The sequence below is a fragment of the Stegodyphus dumicola genome, chromosome 2 (assembly GCF_044657685.1).
Source record: "Stegodyphus dumicola isolate Sdum_Otavi_A_Nest chromosome 2, ASM4465768v1".
NCBI classification, from domain to species: domain Eukaryota; kingdom Metazoa; phylum Arthropoda; class Arachnida; order Araneae; family Eresidae; genus Stegodyphus; species Stegodyphus dumicola.
Window position 1 is genome coordinate 236,564,080 of NC_140769.1, and position 17,070 is coordinate 236,581,149.

The following is a 17,070-nucleotide window of genomic DNA, read 5'->3' on the forward strand; positions in this document are numbered from 1 at the left end:
CAAGTGGTCTTCCCTCGTGCTCAGCGTGGTCAATATCTGTATGTCCATTCTCACACATGTTGCACCATTTCGCGATAACTTCACGTGACATTGCAGTTTCACCATACACTTCATGCAACTGCCCATAAATTTTAGTGTAGTTGCACTTTTTTCACCATGAAAAATGAATCACTGCATGCATTTCCAATTTGGATGCTATTTGCAGCTGTCGAGACGTGTTTGCAACTGATTATCAGGAAAACTAATGCCTCGGGGAAGCCACTATGTTGCGCAATAAAGGTACATGTCTGAAGTGTTGCCACACAGTGTCATCCAAATAGTCTTAGACGGAACAAATTTACGCAGAAGTGCAACAAACTTTCTGACTGACCTACGTAATAAATATAAGATAGATAGTTTTGCAAACATCTGTAATTAGTGCTACCTTTTAAAAATTTATTAGTTCATTAAGGTGACAGGAATGTATCTGTTACAGGGTTTCAGTAATGGATGAAAGAAATGTATGCAATAAATATGAGTTGCATACATATTTTGTGTGTTATATTCATTAACCTATATGCAGATTGTATTCTAAAATGTGTAAGCATTTTAAATAGATGTTGCAGTCTGAGAATTAATAGATCAAACTATTGTAAATCTTCATTGTACAAATTTTTATCTGAATCAGTTTATTGCATAATTTTTAATTATGTTATTTTATGCTAAATGTTACATATCCATTTGTAAATTTTTAAAATTCCCATAAACCAGAGTTTTCTAGGTAATTATATTTAATAGAAATATTTTGGCTCTGCCTCCCCCCAAAATTATTTTTATTTTCCATGTGCTAGTATCAAATTGATTTTGTCTGTTAATGCTTAACAAACTAATTAATTTAAAAGCAATAAATGCAATTTTTCAACAGTGTTAACTACTAGCTAGACTCCTGAAATTACTTTAACTGGGCTCATTAAAATAATCATTTATACTTTTTTTTAATAATAGCTAGTTTGGGAGGCTGGCTGCTTAGGCAGCTAGTTCTAAAAAAAATAATGAAATAAATTACACTTTCAGTTTATGATAGATCTGTCTGTTGACATTTTTTGGTAAAAAATATGAAATCTGAATTTTTTATGGACTACATAGATTTTTTGTGGACTACAACTTTGTGGATTTGAATTTTTTATGGACTAAAACTGTCAATGAAAAACGTTTTTTAACCATGTTGCTTTTAAAAACAAAAAAAGGAGAGGGGGGGAAGTTAGGAAGAGAGCAAGAAGGAGGTTACCTGAGATGCCAGTAATTAAAAGTTTGAGGGAATGTCTGCAAATGTTGCTTCTAACTGTCGTTTACATTACACTAGTATGAATCTGCACGAATGTATGTATGTTTCTCGCATTGTGAAAAAAAAAACAATACCTAGAGCCGTCAAATTTTGAATAACATAGTCCTCCACCTGAATATGGGCACTTGGAAGCATGAATCTTTAATTTCTAATTTGTTTTATTACCTATTTCATATTTTTTAAACTTTAACGAATTTTTGATTAAGAAACTCAACAATTTCAAAGCGAGTAGTGGCAAATGACTGTAGGGAATAAAATATCTTTATTTGCAGTGTGCAAGCCTGTCTTTCAGAAATTCCAAAGATATGTTGTTTCTTAAATATTTTTAGCCCAAATACTCTCAAAATATGTATGCATTTGTAAATGAAAGAAGGAAAAAAAAAAAAAAGAAAAGAAAAGAAAGAAAAAGAAAATCACCCTCTTAGGCATAATATAAAATCTGAAAGCTTCCTTATTTTTTTTAAAAAATTTGTTATTATTTTTCCCCAATTTTTTCCTCATCAAAGTGGTTTTCCAAACTTTCTAGCTTTGTAATCTACATGCATTTAGTTGTGAAGGAAAAAAAAAAAAAAGAGATTTCTAAGTGAAAATACTATATTGCTGAAGTAATGATAAATTATTAACAATTATAAATTAATTTGGAATTACAGTATAAGCGTATTAAAATTATATGATAAGAAAAACAGCATTTGAGAACTTTTTTTTTTTTGCAACTACTAGAAATTGTTTTCTGATGTACTGTTGTAACCTACATTAAGAGAACCATTGGTTTCTGGGGGTAGTTTGTTGTAGATCTAGTTTTCCGTAAAGAGATTTGTAGTGGCATAAGAAGTCACTTACGAACAGAACTTTCTATGCAAAAGAACATATGTAAATTTAAATTTTGTGTATTTGTACTGAAGGTAGTCATGGGTCTCATAAGTACTCTGAAAGCTTATCCTGTTTGTTTATTTTTTAACTGGAATTACAGTGGATGGACAAAAATATGGAAACACCTTGTGAAATGCATGTTTGAAAAGAAAGATTGATTTTAATGAAATATGTAGGTGGCGCTGGCATTTTTGACTACTGACGTCACCTATACAACTTCGTAAATGTGCTAAACAGTTCAGTTGTTGTCGGAGTACTGTTATGTGAGGTTGTCATTGCATTATGTCAGAGTTAACAGACTTCGAACGTGGGCAAATTGTTGGAGCACGTATGGTAGGTGCTTCCGTAAGCAAGGTAGCCAAGGTGTTTAATGTTTCAAGAGGTACTATATCGAAGATTTATTCCGCATATTTGAAAAGCAGAAAAACATAATCTGCTAAATCACAGCGCGGACGAAAGTGTGTCCTGAGTGATCGTGACAGACGATCATTAAGACGATCACTCAGAACAATTGTGGCGAAAAATAAGAAGACCACAGCTGCAAACGTTACTGCTGAAATGAATGCTGTGTTACCGAACACTGTGAGTACCAAAACAATTAGACGGGAGCTTCATAAACAGGGAATTGCTGGCCGTGCTGCAATTGAGAAGCCACTCATCAGTGATGCTAATGCCCGTAACAGGAAAAGGTGGTGTTTAAGTCATAAAGCCTGGACTATAGAGCAGTGGAAGCGAGTAATATGGTCTGACGAGTCTTCTTTCACATTGTTTCCCACTTCTGGCCGAATTTACGTCTGGAAAACACCATCTCAAGCCTATAATACAGACTGCTTGTTGCCAAGAGTGAAACATGGCGGGGGTTCTGTTATGGTTTGGGCAGCCATATCGTGGTTCTCTGCTAGCCCCATGATAACTGTGTCAGGGCACATGACTGCCAAGACTTATGTGAACATTTTGACCGATCAAGTTCATCCCATGGTACAAACTTTGTTCCCCGATGGTGATGGTGTCTTCCAAGACGACAAAGCCCCTGTTCACACAGCTCACATTGTCCAGGACTGAGCACGAGGATGAGTTGTCCCATCTCCCCTGGCCACCACAGTCACCAGACCTGAATATTATTGAACCTTTGTGGTCTACATTGGAACGGAAAGTGCGTTCTCATTATCCATCGCCAACATCGTTATCTGAACTTGCCAACATTTTGTAGGAAGAATGGTATAATATGCCCTTGGCAAACATACAGGAACTGTATTTATCCATTCCGAGAAGACTGCAAGCTGTTTTGGATGCCAACGGGTTTCCTACACCATATTAAGCAAAGAAACATGTTTTTTTAAAGGTGTTTTCATATTTTTGTCCAACCCCTGTATATTTTCATGACTAGCTGTTCAAGAAATGTTTAATTGAGATTTTTTTATACATCTTCCATACCAAATGTAGTGCATATCATGTGTAATGAAATAGTGTATGATTTTTCTTATTTTTATGGAAATGAGAATATATTTTTAAAATATGTTTTTTTTTGTTCAGTAGTTTTAAGTTAAACTTTTCAGTTAGGCAATGATATGGAAAAATTTATATATTTAATTGTTACATTTCTTTGTTAAAGAATATGGTTCAGAATGGAGAAGCTATGGAATGTCCTCAGTGTCAAGTGATTTTAATGAAAAAATGGGGCTGTGATTGGCTGAAATGTTCCATGTGCCATACTGAAGTTTGTTGGGTCACTAAAGGCCCACGATGGGGACCAGGAGTAAGTTATTTATGACTTATTTTGAAAATATGATATTGCAATTCAGTTTTAGTAAAATAGATGATATAGGATTCTAAAATGTGTTTATTTCTATCATCAGGGTAGGGGTGATACCAGTGGTGGATGCAAATGCATGGTAGATGGTTCTCGTTGTCATCCTAAATGCAGCTATTGTCATTAATTGTTAAAGTAAGTAGTATCTAGATTATTTTCTTAAAAAATCTTTCTTTGCAAAGAAAAAGCAGTATATTGCATTATTATAAAATATTGTAAAAAATATGGGCCATTTATATATGTATTTGATTTAGGCAAGTAATAAAAAAAAGGCAAATTTTATTTGATTATTTATTGTTTTATAGTTAAAGATTATAATTCAGTGAGAAAAGTGCTATACTTATTTATACAGGTGTATGCCGTCAAGTGTTTGCTAATATAAGAAATTTTATAAGATGGTGCTTTTAATATCTAAAATACCTATGTTTTACTTTAAAAAATATAATTTCCATTTTATCTAAGGAAAATGACTGCTGTAGAAGATTGGAAATCTGCATAGTTTCTCAGATAATGGCAGTGAAATTCACATTTAACAAGATCATGGAATTGTAAAAGTGAAAAAGAAAGTTAAAGAAAATATCACAGCAAAAAATTTTTTATTCTAAAAAAAAATTTTTAATTTGAAAATTTTTATGTAATTTTTTCTAAGGCTTCAAAAATTTTGAAGTGTTGTGTAATTAAATATAAATTATATATTTTTGATTTCTTTATTTTGATATCAAATTTTTATATCAAATTATAGTAAAAATGTATTTACATTTTTACTATAATTATTGGCTTTTTTTTATGAAGGGTGAAGATATCGAAAATACTGTTTTGATTATTTATTCAAGTGAAAGCTTAGTAATATTTCCAAATTTCAATGTAGTTTTCTTCATAATATTTTACTATACAAGTTTTTTATTGATGTACCTGAAAGTGTGTTGTACAAGTGTAATTTTTTAGTAAACTTAAGGACTGATTTCATTTTAATTTTTGTAGTTTTTGTAATTTCCCAAACTTTAATAAATGTGAAGATGCAAAAAATTATTGGAGAAAAATTAGATAAAAAGTACTGATTTAAAATTTTAATAAAATTTAATGCAATCAGGAGGGGGAGTTTATTTTTAATACATTTTTATGTAGCCTTTTTCAACCATTTTTATGATTCATGAACTAAATAAAAGAACCTAGATATGTTTCTGTCTAAGTATTTTTATTTTCAGTCTAAATATGTAAATTCTGAATTAATTTTTAGAAATTATAAATATCATTATGCTTAATATTTAACTAAAATTATGTTATGAATCACTTTATTATATTCTTTAGATATTTCTTAAATTTAGGTTGATTTGATCTTATTAATTAGTATTATTGAAAATTAAAAATTTAAAGTGACAGTTACTATGTTATCATTTTTATTCAGTGTTAATTGTACTAGCACTGATTTTGGGAGTTTCTGTTGGAATTTTGAATACAATAATATGATGTTAAAGATACTATATATAGTGTGGTGGCTTTAAAAGCAAAGAAAAAATATATATAATGTGATTTAATTGTACAAAATAGATGAAGTTTCTCAAGTTAGTTTTTAAAATTGTTTGTTAAACTGGATATGATGCAAAAGAACTCAGTGACTCTGCCATATCAAGCTATAGATTTTCTTAAAATGGGCATATCATTAGTTAACACTAACTTGAGAAATTTTAATTTTTGTAGTTTAGTTTTGTAATTTCTCAAACTTTAATAAATGTGAAGATGCAAAGGATTATTGGAGAAAGATTAGATAAAAAGTACTGATTTAAAATTTTAATAAAATTTAATGCAATCAGGAGGGGGAGTTTATTTTTAATACATTTTTATGTAGCCTTTTTCAACCATTTAATTGGCCGATCGCCTATTAATTGGCTTTTTATCGCCAACGCCTACCGACCGATAACCTATTAATCTGCTTTTTATCACCAATGCCTACCAACTGATTGCTATTAATTGCCCTCTTTTTGCCAATGCCTACCGAATGATAACCTATTAATCGGCTTTTTTTCACCTACGCCTACCGAATGAGAGCCTATTAATCACTTTTTTCTCGGGGTTACCTAAAAATAGCCTAGCAAGTGGTAGCCATGGCAGTAAACAATTGCCATTTGCTACACAATCTGCATTTTAATATTTGTATTGAGATACATTGCTCACTTGCGTTAAGTGCATTGCTTCGTAAACTCCCACATTTTCACACCATTTTTTTAAAAAATTACCATTCACAATGAGCGAAAAAATGGTACTGAAGAGTTTTATTTAGACGATTTATCAGATTGTCCTGACAGTTATTAAGACAGTGAGAATCTAGCTGAGCTGCCGGTCGGACATGCGTATCCTGTTGAACCGCTAGCGGTCGGTTAACTAAGAAAACTTAGGGAGCATTTCACAAATATTAGGTCTTCAACATCACATATGAAAGCATTATTGATATTTCTTTTGGAAATGGAGTAGTGTATTATATATATGTAAGATAAAAATATATGAATCAAAATTATAGATTAAACTATAAACATTAATTCTTCCTCTCTATTCTGAAATCGTAATAACTTCTCTGCATTGCGTCATTTCTAGATCACTCTATGGCCCGTGCAACTCTGATGACGTAATAATTAAGAACTGAAACTGTCGTTGTAAACCAAAACTTTTCTCTTCGCGTGCTTCCATCTTTCATAACTACGCACTTCAGCTTTTGCCCTCTACTCTGCTAAGATGTAATTTCCTGGCTTGCTTTCTATCTCAACAATATCAAAAATGTAAATCTTCTGTGGAAAGGCACGACTAGAGTGCCAAGTGATTGTGGCCACAAATATCAATTGGAAATAAAAATGGAATTAAAATCGCTTCTACTGCCAAGTTTTATTTACGAAGTCAACACATTAGCTTACGACGCAATCAGATTACTTCTTCTTCAATATAGGATAAGCACGCATCGACAGTGTTCCGTTTTTCCTTTGTGCTTTTAATATTACATATATATATATATATATATATTTCTGAAATAATATTTCTATTATTATTGAAATTATTTTCAGGAGGTATCCAAAAATTTAGGATTTTAAAATAAGATATAATGACCCAGAAGTAGTTACCTACATTCTTGTAGATGAAATATCTGATGTGAAAATGGAGGAGGGGGAGGGGATATTTTCCTTTGACATGAATATTATTTTTAGTTTTTGTCTTTGATATTTTGAATTGTTATTTGCTTTGTTAAAAAGTCTTTGATATTTTGAATTGCATTTAATGTATAACTCACTGAATTGTTACTTATAACTAGACAAATGAATAATCATGTACCCCATATGTACTTTAAAATGATATCAATTTTGAGCTTAATCCTTGCTCACTGCCATTTAAATTTTTGGTTCCATTTAAAAAAAATCTTTCTGCTGGTTTTGAATTTTTGTTATTTATTGGAATGTTCGTACTTCTGTATCATTGTTTGTTTTTAAAATTTTAGATTAATTTTTGTATGTAATATTTGTAAATTGTTATTGAGAAAAATATTAAACTAATATAAAACAATCTGAGTCATTATTTTCTTCAAATGAAAAGATAAAAATTTTTTATGCACAAGAAAATGAACCATTATTAATTTCAAATTTATATACATAAGTATATGACTTTCATATACTTATGTATATAAATTTAAGCAGTTGAAATTCTGGTTAAATTATTTTTTCTGTAATTTTAATTGGAGCAATATTATTGTATATATTTTGTTGTGAATGAATTGTTCTTATGAAATATCATTGAATGGTTTCATATTATTATATGATTTCGTGTTATTAAAAGAGTATTTAATTGGAACACTTTATCTTAATTGCAGCAAAAGAAGTGTGCAAATTTTTCCTTAAAATAGTATGTTATAAAAGGAAAATAAGATTAAAATAAATTATACCCTACATTCCTTTTTTTTTTTTCTTTTTCTTTTTAAATGTTGAATAGAAAACAAAATTATTACATGATGTCAGAAAGTTTTAAGGAACTAGGAGGTTTTGTGGGCTTGTTCTGATGTTATTGTCAGACAAGTGAGATAAGTCACAACATTAATCGGTAAAGGCCTTAGAATACAGTAAATTCTGATAACCATGCCTATAACAATTATTTAGGCAAACATACGCATGACTAATATTCAGTTTCTAAAGTCATTATTTTCCTATGTGTTCATTTTGTTATATTCCAAATTCCAACAGCTTATAATTATTTTTTGTTTGAAACTTGATTTGGAACTACTCTGATATGCACCCTCAAGTAGCCAAATTTCTCGCCAAACATTTTTGGCGAGAAACTCCATGCTGCCATATTACTATCTAAGTTTTTTGTCTACATTTCGAACTTTAAGCCTAAAATGTCTCCAAAAACGCGGTTTTCCCACATGCAAAACACATAATTTAAGCTAAAAATTTGAAACAAAAACAACAAATTTAGATAGCAAAAATGTAAAGTTTCTAACCAAAAGTATTTGACAAGAATCCATGTACACAGCAATATGTTTGAACTTAAAAAAACACCACAGAATTGTACAATCTATGCAGCGAAGGAGTCTACGAACTACGCACACCTCGCTCTAATAAATTAACATAACAACAATAAATTTCAAAGAATACCATGAACACAGCCTTCTGTTTAAACTTTGAAAAACATCTATGAATTGCACAATATAGGCATTGCACACTAATCAACAAAATAAACTAAAATAAATTTCAAACAATTAAAAAAAACAATAACGACAGAAATTCATACTAAGAAAACATTGAACATAACAATCTACAAAATAAGAACAAGAATAAAATATAATGCAGTTACCATGAATGAATGCTTCTTCGAACAGCAGAAATACCAATTTCAAACATCACCAAAACAATTTCACCACAAATTTGTTAAAAGCATCTTCTCCCATTTCAGAACAATAGAAAAATATATAAAACAACAAATAAAACACAAAATCGCATTTCGCTGATTATAAGTTGGCAACATAGCTTTAACATGCTGCCAGGTAATCTATATTGTATTTATATGACAGCCACACTCACTATTTACAAAACTGTTTTCTTTTACAAATAAATGTTTAAAACCTTCTTCTCCTAAATACTTGTAGAATTTCCAGGCACCCGAAAAAATAGCTGTACCAGGCACGCGACTAAACTTTTGCCAACAAGTCTTTGAAACCATTTCAGTAAAATCAACAAGTTTCCACGTAAAAAGGATTGCCATAAAAACCAACATCGCCTCCAAAACCATCGCAGAACACGCAATTACACCAAAAACCAGCACAAAACACATATCACCGCATTGGGCGATCCGAGGGCGCATATAAGAGTAGTACCACTTTTAAGAATACAAATGTTTTTAAAAATTCTTGTATTTTTCACCATTAAGCTTTTGAGCATGTGCATGCAAACAATAACAGATGTTATTAACAGATAATTTGTATGCAATACATTTTAAAATTTTTATATGGTATTAGAATATAAGACATTTACATATGAAAAATTTTTCCTTGTTGTGAAATTAAACTGAAGCTTTTCTTTAATTTTGGGAAGTATGATTTATCTGTTCATGTTGTTTAAGGGTCTTCAAAAGTGGATGGAGCCATCAGGATATATCTTGAGGTATCAGTGGTACTGCCTTGTTACCTGATACCAACTATTTAAAAAACTGGTGAAACACTAATCCTTATTGTTGAGTTCAAACAACATAAAACAAGAAATTACTTTGAAAAAAGATTTTAACATTAAAAAATTGTAAACTCATCATGTTACAGTGTTCTTGTTATCTTAGTTCAAATTAATCAAACTTTTGTTTACTTTGATGAAAAAAAAAAAAAAATTGGACCACAATTTTATATTATTATTGTTTTGATAATGATATCAATCAAAAAATTCACTCAATGCAATTTTGAAGTTTTCATCATTAAATAATGTTACCAGACAAACTATTTACCAAAGTATTTTTCTTTAGTAGTTTTAATTGTAAAGTACCAATTATTATATTTTACCACAGTGTGATTTGACACATCAAGCAGTTTTTGCATCATTTGTGCTTTTTGTAGCATTACTAAGCTGATAGTTTTTATATTTGTTACTGATGTGCATAATCAGTGGGACATAAATCATTTGTAATTACAGTACACAAGTACCAGCTTGATCAGCAAATTCAAAAAATAAATATTTGAGCAAATATTTTCCAGTTGTATGGGTTATTAAGGAATACTGTATATTATATAAGAATTTCTTCCAACCATTAAAAACATGCATAAGTGTTAAAGAAAGTTTTAAACATTTTATAGAGGTAAATTGACTAATTATTCACTTGAAATTTTTTTATTTAATTGATTAATCAAAGAAAAAGGTCTGCCAGAAATGTAAGAAATGGAGAGTTTTAGAGCATCTATCTAGATTTTCATCTTATTCTGTAAATTTGCTATCATAGCCACATTATTAAAATCTAGCTATCCTTAACCCTTAACCAATGATTTAGATTCGAAGATGTTGGGCCGAAATTGTATACAAGCTCGCGCAGCGTTCGGGACATTTGCACGACTTGTGTAACACGCTAATCCGGGCAATTGTAAACATGACAAATTATGTAATTTTCGAAGAAAGTATAGGTGAATAATTATTGATGATGCATCCGATGACGATCAACTACCAGAGTCCTGGCTTTGGAAAGAAATAAGAAATAGTCCAAAAATCTGGGACTATACGATGACTCCTAGCATAAGAGAGGAAGCCTTATGTCAATTAGGAGGAAGTAGAGGAGAATTTGATATATTTAATCTAGTATTTGATGACATATTTTGGAACAATATTGTAACTGAAACGAATCAGTATGCAGATCAAGTACGAGAAAATCCACATAGAACACAAGCGTAAAAAGTGTAAAGTTCCGTTACATGTACCAGAATGCTTTGAAATATATCATACCATTACATATTACTAATTTTGTATTTTAGAGTTTTGTATAAATAAACATTTTTGTAATACTTACGTCTACTACAATTATCTACTACATTAGACTGTAATTGCGTATCAAATATTCCACGTAATATTCACTTCTGGCCCAATCACCGTACGCGGGCTATGCCCATGAAAGTTAGGTTTGGCCCGACCATCGTACGCGGGCTAAGCTTGTGAAAGTTAGTTTTGGCCCGACCATCGTATGCAGGCTATGCCCATCATTGTAGATTAAGGGGTTAAGAATGTGATTATTGCTGACTTTTTTAATTAATAAAGTTAATGTACATTTAAGTGTTACTTTAATTAACTACAGATAACTTTAGTTCATTCTGATAATAAAAGTAGTGTTATAATTATTGCTAAATAAATAACAAAAGGACTAAGTATGCAGTTAAGTAATTTTTTCCTTGTTTATCAGAAAATGAATTATGATTGAAACTGGTGACAAATATGATTTAATAATAAGTTTTTATATAACACCGCAACTTAAAATTAGTAATGAAATTTTATGGGATATTATTGTAATGTAAAACATTTCAAATTTCATGTATAATTTCTTTTTATATCATTTAAAATTTCATTATTTAATTGTAATTTATATTTACATAATTTTGAGGTACTGGAATCAATAAACAGGTAAATTAAGTAGTGCTGTTAACAGTAGTGTCACTCAAAGGGAGCAAGAGGGGACATCTGTCCCAGGCGCAGCTTCCACTGGGCACCAAATTGATGTTATGAATTTTTAGAATGAAATGATTTCCGTTCTTGGCAAACAGGAGTAGGTGTAAAATATTCAGTTCTTCCAAGGCACTGAAAATTCTAACTAGAGCTTTGGCTATTAAAGTACATTCTTGTTTGCACAACAAGCAAAGTTAATTTTTACTGCATACTGCTGTCATAAGCATTGTAAAACTGATTGTTTAATTTCTGTGTCTTTAATAGGGTTGTTAATATAAAAAATTAAAGAGTTAAGTTTTGAAAGTATGATGTAGTTATACAAAAGTACACTGCTGGCCACCGTAAATGCAACACCCTGAAGGAAGCGTGCAAATAATATAAAATTTACAACATGCATTAGCGGAGGTGAGATATGCAAATGATTAGAATTTCAGCGCAGACGCACATCACGCGCGCCTGTGGCGCCACTTCAAAACGCTATTTAAGGCTTGGAGTTTTCGACAATTTCAAGTTCGGCAATTTTTTTTTTTTTTTTTTTTTTCAAAAAAATTATCAATTATGCCTCGTAGTAAACAGCGATCATCGTTTGATCAAGTATCCGAGTTCGACAGAGGAAGGATAGTGGCCTACCGAGAGTGTGGATTATCTTTCAGGGAAATCGGTAGTCGTGTAACCAAATAACTATAATGCGGATATGTGATAGTTGTTGGACGAAACCAAACAACTGTAATGCGGATATGTGACCGTTGGATGCAGGAGAATACAACGGACCGACGTGTTCGATTGCATCCACCTCAGTGCACCTATTCGCGTGATAACAGGAACATTGTGCGCATGGCAGTGACGGATCGGTCAGTCATATCACTAACCATAGCACAGCACAGCACATTCAGTCTGTAACGCATCATGCAGTGTCTGCGCGTACCATTGACACCGTTTACAGCAGAGTGGTCTGTTCGCAAGACGTCCATTGCTTCGTCAGATTGAATTGCTTGACCGGCCGGCTCGCTCTCCGGATCTTTCGCCGATAGAAAACATGTGGTCCATAGTTGCTGAATGATTGACCCAGATTACATCCCAAGCTGCCACACCAGATCAACTTATGCAACGTGGAAGCTGCTGTACCCCAAGAACACATCCAAAGTCTCTTTGAATCAATGCCGAGGCGTGTGGCAGCGGTGATCTCCATCAATGCGGCTGCTACTCTGGCTACTGATTCTGGAAGGAACCACACTTCACAGAAGTCTATAAATTTAATCATTTGATACTTGGTCAACATGTTATTTACTAAATAAATTTTGTTGTGATATCTCTTGTCTTTCTTGGTGTTACAATTTAGGTGGCCAGCAGTGTACTTCATAAAAATTTTTATTTTTGACAAAAAAGAAAACATTGGTGATACTAATTACTATAAACCGTCTGACATCCAGTACAGAATAAATTTAATTAATAACTATATGATATTAAAAAGAATCTTACATCTTTAATCTTATTAAAAAGACAACTTTAATTTATCTTTAATCCAAATAATAATAATAAATTATTTAACCTTAAGGTTTAATGCATAGTTTAAGACTAAACCTTACAGGTTCAGTCATAAACTATGCATTTTTGCAAAGCATTCTGAAAATTTACAGGAGAAAAAAACTTTTTCATTGATTTTTCTTTTTATTATTGAACTTATTGTTCTAACGTAATTGATAATTTATTTGTTTTTGCACAAATTAATTAATTGGCACATAACTCTCTTATTTTTAATGTAATAAAGTTTTGTTAATGATGCACTAATATTAACCCTTTGATTTATACGGGACAAATATGTTCTTCATATTAAAATGCATGCTTCGTAGTGTATTCACTGACAATGATGCAATGTGGTATGTAGTGGATCCAGCAAATCACAGATCACTGAAAAATTTGTGTCGTTCATGTGCTGTAAACCACCACTTTGTGGTGAATAGATGGCATTTGTTTCTCGTGTATGCCATGGAATAAATGAATTCTTTTAGTTCATCTCCATATGCTTTTCTACACACGCACGCACAAAGACTTAAACAAAAAAAACAACAACAACAACCAAAAAAAAAAAAAAAATCACTTACCTGTACGTCACTTAATGCATCAAATTACAAGTGACAAATAAAATTTCAACTTTATTCATTATTTATTTTCACTGACCTTATATCTGTTTTGAGAATTATTATTCCTTACAGCTTCTTCAAAACAACTGCAAAAATATCGTACATTTTGCCATCTGTTAAGATTCATAATTTGCCATACGTATATCACTATATGTGTTTATTATTCGATTAAAAATAATCTATTCAGAAAGGAGGGAATCAAACTCCAATTCAAATGCATTTTTAATAGCTTTAGAAAGTGTTATAAATATTCATATTCACTCCTGATACAGTTTAATACTCCCACTAAAAAAAGCTTTATATTGCCCACATGTTCTCCCTTTTTATATGGACTCAGAAGAACTAAAATTTAAGTTGTTAATCTAAAAAACACAAATAGCAGTAATCTTGGGCAAAATCGGTATATATCGAGGTGTGTCACTTTTATAGTCATTTATCTTGATTCAGAATTTTACAAAGACCTATTTTTATTTCGTTTATAAGATGTAATATCATAGAACTTAATTTTGATGCGTTTCTTTTAAGAGCAGTAAAAATTTCACGATAGTCTTTTTATATCTTTTTTCCCCCACCAGATGGCACAATAATCCCATTCATGAACAGTTGCCATAGTAACTCAAAGACGCCAAAATTCCGTATGGAGCTTTAAGTTTTAGTTATGGAGGACGATTCGATAATTGAAAGCGAGCAAAAACCGGACACCGAAAGCGAGGGCACCGGAACTTTTTTTGTATCTCATGTGTTACCGATTGAAGCTGAGGAAGAATTACATGCGGAGACGAAAGAATCTGAGGTTGAAGGTGAAGAAGAAGTAGGTTATGAAAGTGATGAGGAATTGTGCACCTACCAGCTGGGACCTAGTGCTACGCTCAAATCAAGTAGCATTGTAAATATCGCCCGGCGCATTCTGCAAGAGTATCTACAGGATAAAGAATACTGCTCTGATATGAAAGATATAGTAGCCCAGATATCATCTACTATTCGCGAAGAGGTAAAGCACATGGGATTAGATAGATACAGAGTTGTTTGCCAAGTTACAGTAGGAGAGAAATGTGATCAGGACATTATAATGACGTTTCTGTGTTTGTGGAAGCATGAATGCGATCATTACGCTATTGCTACGTATGATAATGCTAACATTTTTTCTACAGCCATAGTTTTTGTTATATATAAACAGTAAACAAACGTTTCTCTGTTTCTGGAAGCGTGAATTCGATCATTACGCTACTGCTACTTATGATAATGCTAATATTTTTTCTACAGCTATAGTTTTTATTATATATAAACAGTAAACAAACGTAACTGGATTAAAATTACTGTTTTACTTTTGGGAGTGGTAATACATTTCACTATTTGTGTAAGTACGAAACTAAATTGAATAATGAAAATTATAAGCAGTTATGGTATTTAAAAAATTATATATATAAACTGCATGCTTTTCAATAAAATGGCTAGTATTTGGTTTTGCTAGTAGACAAAAGAAATTTTAAATTATATGTGTAAATATTATAGTGGTTTTCAGCATGAAACAAGAAATTTAGAATGCCCTCAGTTTCAATGGGGGAGGGTGAATTCTGCTCCATTTTTAACATTGTTTTGAAACTTCTTTTCTAAATCTAGAATTCAGCAAATCTAACGCAAAAATTATATGTACGGTATATATTAACGGTATATATATGGCAGTTAAAAACATTAGTGTGAATTTTCGAAAATAGTGTTAGAAACAATAGACAGAATTCAAAATTTGGCTGATTTTGATTTATTGGAAAAGCTCTTCATTGAGAGAATGTAACAGGTCTTTCTTCTTTAACATATGAAAATATTCTGTTGACACCTTCAAGAACTGAGTTATATTGTTTCAAAACGCATATATCTTGTTTTATTAAATTAATGCAAATCATAATAGATAAATTTATTTTGCTTAATTTATTAAAAAAATTTTTTTTAAATTAAAGTTGTGCTTTATTTTTATTTTATTTTATTATTATTTTTTTTAAGTTTGACGATCATTGAAATTAGTACCAAATTTTGATATCCCTTTATGTATTTACCTATTTTAAAAAATTTATTATATTTTTTCGATTTTAAAACCCCTATTTAAGGTGTAGCCGACGAAATGAAGAATAATTTTATTCTTAACGGGATTAAATAGATAGCGTAAAACATGGAAATATATCTGTTAAATATACAGGGTGTTTATAAAGCCCCGGACCCACTTTGATGTTTAATAACTCATAAAATAATAAAGATAGATTAAAATTAATAACATGAATGGTTAGATAGACTCAAAAAGTTTCATTACCCTTGTCAATGAACTTCCACGTGTGCCCCCTTCGTCGCACGCAGAATATCAAGTCGATATTCAAGTACCGGCAAGCATGTCGGCATCCACAAAAGCTATTGCGGTTGTAATTCTGGCTTTTAGGTCATCAATGTTCGACACTCTCCTCTTGTAAACGTTGTCCTTTACAAATCCCCAAAGGAAAAAGCAGACGATATTTAGAATATCTCCAAATGAAAAAGCAGACGATATTAAGGAAAAAGCAGAATATTTAGAAAAGTACAGATATTTAGACTGGAAAGTGAAATTATCTGAAATTAACCACACGCGCAGACGATATTTACAAAAGTAAAGATATTCAAACCTGAAAAGGAAAATATGTAAGTTATTCCATCAATAAATGCCATAAGTTTGTTTATATCTTCATTATTTTATGAGTTATCAAACATCAAAATGGGTCCGGGACTTTATAAACACCCTGTATTTATCGTAACAGAATTCTATTGTGAAGTAACAATAGCGATCAATATGTAAGTGTATTATTCATTATTTTCTTCTGAATCAGCAGCAGAATCTGATTCCTTTGCGTCATTGATTGTCTGCATTTTAATCACTATCAGAATCTTGCTCACATTTTAAAGTTTGATTCTTCTAATTATAGAAAGTCCTCCGCGAAAGGCGTCCCTCGTTTTAAGGCAGATAAGTCTGAAGTGTTTGCCGTAATCGAATAAATCAAACTTGATTCTTCTAGGCTGCCTTTATTTTCGTTGTGCCATAATATGTATAATAATTTTTTGAGCCATCGAGAACATCGGCGATGCTACACTTTTTAAATGGATACAATAATGTGTTTTCTGAGATAGATTCCAGCTGTTAACACCAATTCTGCCAATATATATACATATATATATATATATATCTTTGATATATATATATATATATATGTGTGTGTGTGTGTGTGTAAAATATCTAATATGTAAACTATA

At 31.3% G+C, this 17,070-nt stretch overlaps 2 protein-coding genes and 1 long non-coding RNA gene across 6 annotated transcripts in view; 2 read left to right on the forward strand and 1 right to left on the reverse strand.

Moving 5' to 3' along the window:
* Positions 1–7,547, forward strand: part of LOC118193137 (uncharacterized) — an 85,640-nt gene extending 78,093 nt beyond the window's left edge. For all 3 annotated transcript variants that reach the window (XM_035364185.2, XM_035364184.2, XM_035364186.2), the window contains 3 exons: positions 3,807–3,950; positions 4,051–4,139; positions 4,467–7,547. In XM_035364185.2, coding sequence (XP_035220076.1) covers positions 3,807–3,950; positions 4,051–4,131 — 225 coding nt within the window. In that variant the 3' untranslated portion in view covers positions 4,132–4,139; positions 4,467–7,547. The remainder of the gene's footprint in view (positions 1–3,806; positions 3,951–4,050; positions 4,140–4,466) is intronic.
* Positions 1–17,070, reverse strand: part of LOC118193142 (uncharacterized) — a 203,882-nt gene that overhangs the window by 1,809 nt on the left and 185,003 nt on the right. The gene's annotated exons all lie outside the window — the stretch shown is intronic.
* LOC118193140 (dynein light chain Tctex-type protein 2B-like) lies at positions 14,462–14,983 on the forward strand. The gene has a single exon (XM_085810270.1). It carries the CDS (start codon positions 14,462–14,464, stop codon positions 14,981–14,983), a length of 522 nt encoding a protein of 173 aa, XP_085666396.1.